General features: G+C 41.3%; 1 protein-coding gene across 1 annotated transcript in view; it reads right to left on the reverse strand.

The window, feature by feature from the left end:
- Positions 1–8,002, reverse strand: part of KDM5B (lysine demethylase 5B) — a 57,404-nt gene that overhangs the window by 25,423 nt on the left and 23,979 nt on the right. Inside the window, exons 10-12 of the mRNA XM_017896446.1 lie at positions 3,025–3,183; positions 1,929–2,110; positions 407–455 (exon numbers count right to left, since the gene is read on the reverse strand). Coding sequence (XP_017751935.1) covers positions 407–455; positions 1,929–2,110; positions 3,025–3,183 — 390 coding nt within the window. The remainder of the gene's footprint in view (positions 1–406; positions 456–1,928; positions 2,111–3,024; positions 3,184–8,002) is intronic.

The following is an 8,002-nucleotide window of genomic DNA, read 5'->3' on the forward strand; positions in this document are numbered from 1 at the left end:
TGTTTTTTAAAAAAATGGGGCTACTAGGATTTTTTTTTTTTTTTTTTTTTTTGAGACTGAGTCTTGCTCTGTTGTCCAGGCTGAAGTGCAGTCTCGGCTCACTGCAACCTCCGCCTCCCAGGTTCAACAATTCTCCTGCCTCAGCCTCCTGAGTGGCTAGTATTACAGGTGCGTACCACCATGGCCAGCCAATTTTTGTATTTTTAGTGGAGACGGGGTTTCACCATGTTGGCCAGGCTGGTCTCGAACTCCTGACCTCAGGTGATCCACCCACCTCAGCTTCCTAAAGTGCTGAGATTACAGGTGTGAGCCACCATGCCCAGCTGGTATCTAGAATTTCTAAGAATATAAGGTATCGTATTCACTTCAGGATATGTTGTTACCACAGTTTCCTAAAGCAACTGACAAGGGAAGGCAACTCTCCATTTTTCTTTTCCCTTGCCCACTCTAGCAGACTAGGTTAAATCAAACACTAACAAGGCAATTAGCATTTCTAAGGAATTCTTATTCTTCAAAGGACTTTAAATTATCAAACAATTTATCTGTATCATCCCTGTGAGGTACGGTAAATATAATCTTCATTTTACAGCTGGGAGCAACTGCCTAGGGAAGTAGAATTAATTCTATACATATATATGCCAATTCTCTTTCTTGTGGTACATCCTCAAATTCCTTGTGTGAGGATTTGAGTTATAGATTTTCAAATATTTTTATACTTAGAAGAAAACAGATGTGAAGAAATGGCTTGAAGAGTTTAAAAAGTAAAGAAGCCCAAATATCTGCACATCCCTCCCACCTTGCTCCCTCAATGCACACACAAAGATAAGGCTCACTCTACTGTGCGTAGTGATACCTGAATTCAGCACAACAAAAGAGAGGCTGGTCACTCACACAGACCTAGAGGACACTGTGGTACTACTAAAATTCACACTTCTCCCAAAGGGGTATCCAGGCTACCACTGGCCATCAAATTCTAAGTAAAAGTTACTTTTACTTAGAATATGCTTTTTCTATAGGTAAAGACTTCTTTTTGTTTTGAGGCGGAGTTTCACTCTGTTGCTCAGGCTGGAGTGCAATGGCGGGGTCTCTTGGTTCACTGCAATCTCTGCCTCCCAGGTTCAAGTGATTCTCCTCCCTCAGCCTCCCAAGTAGCTGGGATTACAGGTGCGCACCACCACACCCAGCTGATTTTTGTATTTTTAGTAGAGACAGGGCTTCTCCATATTGGCCAGGCTGGTCTTGAACTCCCAACCTCAGGTGATCTGCTCACCTCGGCCTCCCAAAGTGCTGGGATAACAGGTGTGAGCCACTGTGTCCGGCCTAGGTGAAGACTTTTTTACTTCAGATAAAAACTACCTTTTCCCCTAGAAATACGTTGTTCTTGCAAAGTAGTGTGTGTGCAATTTCAGGGAATTCATGGATTCTCTAGGAATCTTAAGAACCACTGTCTTACCTGGGGGCACAGTGGCTCACGCCTGTAATCCCGGCACTTTGGGAGGCTGAGGTGGGCGGATCACCTGAGGTCAGGAGTTCGAGACCAGCCTGACCAACATGGAGAAACCCTGTCTCTACTAAAAATAGAAAAAATTAGCTGGGCGTGGTGGCGCATGCCTGTAATCCCAGCAACTTGGGAGGCTGAGGCAGGAGAATTGCTTGAACCTGGGAGGTGGAAGTTGCAGTGAGCCAAGATCGCGCCATTGCACTCCAGCCTGGGCAACAAGAGCAAAACTCCATCTAAAAAAAAAAAAAAGTCTAGAGAACCACTGTCTTAACTTGTCAGGATGCTTGTTCTAATAGAAGTGAAAAACTTTTGGGAAAAAAAGTAGTTCATTACTCTTCAGACACAGTTAAGACACATCTGCACTGAAAAGGAAAGTTTTCCTATCCAGCTTGCATACTATTCATGGGTTCTTTTTGGAACTTCTCACCAGTGCAAGTAGTTAATTGAATAGCTCCAGTGGTCTTCAATATGCCAGCAGAATGAAGAAAAGCACATTCCCACATACAACCAAGGAAGTTTCATGCCACATATATCAGCAGTAATATGTGCAAGGACAGACTGCTCCATCACTGGCATGTTGTTCAAATTCCAGCCACTATCAAGATACTCCTAAAAATAAGAAGACAGAAGAGGATAAAGGTTTAGCTATATAATGCTAACATTTTAGAACTCTGTTTCAAAAGGCCAGCTAAAAATATTCTCCTACAAAATAAAAAAATAAATGTGGAAGAGGAGGGGCCACCATGCTGATCTTCTAGGATGCTCAGAGATTTGTTTTGCCCAGTTTTGAGTTTTGTGTAAATGGACTTATACAGCATATACTTTTCTATCTGTCTCTTTTTAAATATATATAGAGGAACATAAGCCATGAGTCCACTTTACCGAAGTTCAAAATCAGGCAAACTAATCGATAGTGTTAGAAGTCAGGATAGTGATTATCCTGAGGGCATAGCGCTTGTCCTGAAAGAGGAAAAGTAGTGAAGGAGAGCAGGCAAAAAAGATAACTTCTGTGGTGCTAGGAATATCCTATTTCTTGTTTTAGTTAGTGCTGGTTACATGGGTGTGTTCAGTTTGTGGAAATTCATCAGGCTGTATAAATATAACTATGTACTTTTCTGATCATATGTAATATTTTCAAAGTAAACTACCCAAAAAAAAAAATCACACTTTCCTACCAAGACAGAAATAGAACTCTTCCTAAGAATAGTTCACTAGTATGGAAAAAAATACTCAAAAATATTAAAGTTCAAAATAAACAGAACTGGTCTCGGTCCTTCAGGTTTTCTTCAGAAGGAGAAACCAAGGTTATAAAATCTGAAGGCAAAGGGTGGTAAGTAATTTTCCCCTATGACCACAATATAGTGACATAGTTAGGACTAGAATTCTTCTGTAGGATCTTTCTACTTTTCTTGAAATCATTAAAAATCTGGTAATTAAGGATTTGCTAAAAGTAATCATAAGTTACTTCAAGCCAACCAAACAGACTTTCAATACCTCAATTCCCAAGCCACTTATATGCCTACCTCTTCCTCGGGTGAGAGTTTGATTTTCCCATCTCGGACAGGAAAGCCACTGCCAAATTCCTTTGAGGCAATGTCAGCTCCATATTCCACTGTGACATCCTCTTCAATAGTGCTTACCAGTCTCCAAAATTCTTTCTCCACAAGCTCTGTGGGGACCATCTGGAAATACAAGGAATAGAAAAAATGAGTTCCCTCACAAACTGTCTGTGACCAATTAAGCTTAGTGATGGGAATCAAAGAACAGCACCCTACGGAAAAATTGTGTCTAGAATGTTCTATAATTGATCTTAGGAAATTCAGAAAACCTCTACTGTCTAAAAGGAATTCATGTTCCTCTATCACCAGCCATGCCACAACTGTAAAAGGGAGCCAAGGAAAGCAATTATTTATGACTTCGAGATATTTCTGTGTTTCAAAAAATGTAACATAAACTGTATAGTAATAATGGTTAGTTGTGTTTGAATAACGTATAGTACTGTACAGTTGATAATAGCACAGTAATAATGGTTTGTTGTTTCAATGATGCTTTTATACTTTGAGATGCTTTCAAATACATTACCTGAGTCCATCCTCTCATTCTTTTCACTGGACCTGTCTGAGAGCAATGTAGGCAACCAACACAAAAAAAACTGTATAGGCAAGGCGTGGTGACTCACGCCTATAATCCCAGCACTTTAGGAGGCCAAGGCGGACGGATCACGAGGTCAGAAGATCGAGACCATCCTGGCTAACATGGTGAAACCCCATCTCTACTAAAAACACAAAAAATTAGCCGGGCATGGTGGCGGGCGCCTGTAGTCCCAGCTACTCGGGAGGCTTAGGCAGGAGAATGGCGTGAACCCAGGAGGCGGAGCTTGCAGTGAGCCGAGATTGTGCCACTGCACTCCAGCCTGGGTGACAGAGCGAGACTCCACCTCAAAAAAAAAAAAAAAAAAAAAGACAGTATATAGCAGTGATCCCCAATGTCCCTGTGTTTTTGGCACCAGGGATGGGTTTCATGGAAGACAATTTTTCCACGGACAGGGAAGGGCAGGGCGCAAGGGCTGGGAGGTGGGGGGATTAAGGAATATGCAACCTAGATACTTTACATGGGCAGTTCACAATAGGGTTTGCCCTCCTATGAGAATCTAATACAGCTGCTGATCTAACAGGAGCCAGAGCTCGGGTGGCAATGTTTGCCCACCAATCACCTCCTGCTGTGTGGCCCTGTTCCTAACAGGCCACCGACTGGTACTGGTTCATGGCCAGGTGGGGAAGGGGTGGTTGGAGACTGCCAGTATATAGGATATGACAAAAGGAGCAATTTGTAGCAGCACACCCTTAGAATAAAGAGTCACCAGATTAAATGTCAATATGTTGTTAATCTGGTGTAAATCCAGAGGCAGGTAACATTTAAACGTCTATCCCTCAATGTCCTCATCTAATATTTCGTCAAAATATACAGTTAACCACAAATAGAAGAGGTNAGGCTGGTCTCAAACTCCTGACCTCAGGTGATTTGCCCGCCTTGGCATCCAAAAGTCCTGGGATTACAGGCGTGAGCCACCGTGCCTAGCCCACATGACACTTTAAAACATTATATTCAATTTCTCAGGAAAAATAATAAATTTGAAAAGGTTCACTAAAATTGTAATTACATACCCAATCAACAGTGCAGAAATTAACAGCCTCAGCAAAATTAAAACCCTGGTTAAAACCACTGTGGTAGGCTCTTGGAAATGTAATCACAAACTCCCCAGCACACTGATTAGTTCGGTAAACCTAAAGAGACAGAAATTTAAGATTTTTGAGTTTCTTAAAGAGTGACATTGTTACTAAAACCAATCTGGACACAGACTATTAGATAATTTCCAAAAAAAGGCAACACTCTGAAATTGAGCTAGAAGAAACAAATTACTATAGTAGAATATCACCTAGTAATACTAATTTATGTCACAAGATGGAGCAGTATCCCAGACTACCAAAGTTGATTAGTATCTGAACACAAAACAAAAATGTGGCCATATTAAGGTTTAAAGTATAACTTTTAAAAACAGCTACAATAAGAATATCCTAATATATTATTATTACCCCCAAAGTAGTATCTTCTACCACCAATTAAAGCAATCCCACTCTATTTCAAGAATCTCATAACATACAGAGCCCCTCCTCATTTGGAACTCAAATTTATCTCCCATCATTCCCTTCTTCCTACCACCACCCTCACTCCAAAAGTACCTATAATGCTCTAGGCACACAAATCCTTACACTGAGCTTATTATTATATAATAATATTAGATTTCCTTTTCAAGCCTCTATATTTCTACACCAATGCTTACCTAGTGTATGGTCCCCCAGAACAAAAGCATCAACATCCACTAGGATGGAAATGCAAATCATCAAGCCCCACTCAGACTAACAAAATAACAGGATCAGAAATTCTAGGGGTGGAGACCAGCCATCTGTGTGGTAATACGGCCTTCAGGGTTCTGTTAAAAGACTACTACCCATCACAGGAACACCGTATCTACTACCTGGAATACTTCCTCCTTCCCTGACTGCCAAACATGTGATAATTTATCAGAGTTTCAGTTCCTACTACAGATGTCATCTCATTTATGAGCCCTTTCTGATTCCCAATAGAGTTATTAGATCAGTCTCATAGTTGGCACCACTGTCAAACGAAACCACCCTTCGATTATCTGTATAAACATTATCTTTTACCTCGCATTGTGAATCCCTAAATGCACAAGGAGTTCATTCATCTATCTCTGTAGGTCCAGAATCTAACCCCAGGAGGCTTGCTCAATTATTAAAGAACCAGGGTCAGGTCTCAATTAAAGCAATCTACTCTTAACAAATTGGAAAAAACCGTCAACATAAGGAAAGAAAAATATCAATGAGAAAAATAACAACTATGAGGAGATGGTGAGATTGTGGTGCTTACTGGTGATTATTTTCTAAGCTATGGTCTATGCATAATCTATAATGCCTCAAATAAAAGTCCTTTCTGTTGTCTCCACTGACTAGCCTATGAACCCAAAAGCATAAAATTTAGGTCACAACAAGTTCCAGAATTCACTTTAACACTGTAAATGTATCATTGACATTTGATTTAGCTAAGATGGACTCTTCATACATTTCAATATGGCCTCCCAAATGTCTTCAGAATATTCTCCAAAAGGAAGCCACTACAGTTGTGCACCACATAACAACATTTTGGTCACAGACAGACCACATATCAATGGTGGTCTGTAAGATTATAATACCGTTACCTTATTTTCACTGTACCTTTTCTGTGTAGATACAATTAAATACACAAATCCTTACTATTGTGTTACAGCTATCTAAGGTATTCAATACAGTAACATGCTGTACAGATTTGTAGCTCAGCATCTATACCCTATGCCATATAGCCTAGGTGTGTAGTTGGCTACACCATCTAGGTTTATGTACGTACACTCTATGAAGTTCAAATGACAATGAAATCACCTAGCAATGCATTTCTCAGAACACACCCCTGTTGTTAGGTGTCCCAGGACTGTACAGTTGTCACTTCATTTAGCAACCTCTAGACTTTTCAGTCTAGACTGTGAACCCTAAAATACAAGCTCAAGACCTTGAAATAAAGTTTCACACACAAATATACTAAAACCAATGAATTACAATTATTACTTGCAAAGGAAGGCTGTTTAGCAATCTAGTTACTAGCTGCAACAAATTAATTTTTATGGTATCTAAGGATCCAGTCCCACTGAGTAAATGTACAGTACTGCAGCAAAACAGCTGTTTCTGCTATCAAGTTATGCTATGGAAAACACAGAATCAAATCAACATCATAAAAAAGTGAATAAAAAGGAAAAAGAAGTGGTAAATTAAGCTTGAGTGGCAGAAGGATTAATCCAGAACATACAGGCACTTCATGAGTCATCAGGGTATTGGGGTTCATGATGGTCACAAGCTGATGGAGGAGATCTGGCTGGGACACAAAGAGTTCTGGAGCTAGTTTCTTCATTACATTTTCTAGCTGCTCAGCAGCATACCCTGGGACTCCATACCAGGTTTTTGGCTCACCCCTGGAAATAGATTATAAAAATAAATCAATCTGCAACGCCAACACAAACGAAATGGGTTACCAGTTCATATTCTTCAGACTCGGCTTTGTAAGACTACGCTACAAAGGAATCTGCAAACTGACAAAGCATCATTAGAAATGTGAATGTGGGCCAGGCACGGTGGCTCACGCCTGTAATCCCAGCACTTTGGGAGACCGAGGCGGGTGGATCAGAGGTCAGGAGTTCAACACCAGCCTGGCCAACATGGTGAAACTCCACCTCTATTAAAAATACAAAAATTAGCTAGGCATGGTGGCAGGCACCTGTAATCCCAGCTACTTGGGAGGCTGAGGCAGAAGATTCAGTTGACCCCGGGAGGTGGAGAATCCAGTGAGCCAAGACTGCACCATTGCATTCCAGCCTGGGTGACAAGAGCAAGACTCCACCTCAAAAAAAAAAAAAGAAAAGAAAAAGAAAAAGAGACGGCCGGGCGCGGTGGCTCAAGCCTGTAATCCCAGCACTTTGGGAGGCCGAGACGGGCGGATCATGAGGTCAGGAGATCGAGACCATCCTGGCTAACCCGGTGAAACCCCGTCTCTACTAAAAAATACAAAAAACTAGCCGGGCGAGGTGGCGGGCGCCTGTAATCCCACCTACTCGGGAGGCTGAGGCAGGAGAATGGCATGAACCCGGGAGGCGGAGCTTGCAGTGAGCTGAGATCCAGCCACTGCACTCCAGCCTGAGCGACAAAGCGAGACTCCGTCTCGAAAAAAAAAGAAAAGAAAAAGAAAAAGAAATGTGATGTGAACATATGTAATGCATTTTCCCCCTTCAAGTATGAATGAACAGAAGACTTTCCATCTGAGGTCCTCTCCCCGCTCCCATTTTTATCTGATTCTTTAGAAAATGCGGACACCTAGAATTTCTTTTTTTTTTTTTTTTTT

The sequence above is a fragment of the Rhinopithecus bieti genome, unplaced genomic scaffold (assembly GCF_001698545.2).
Source record: "Rhinopithecus bieti isolate Rb0 unplaced genomic scaffold, ASM169854v2 scaffold_24392, whole genome shotgun sequence".
NCBI classification, from domain to species: Eukaryota; Metazoa; Chordata; class Mammalia; order Primates; family Cercopithecidae; genus Rhinopithecus; species Rhinopithecus bieti.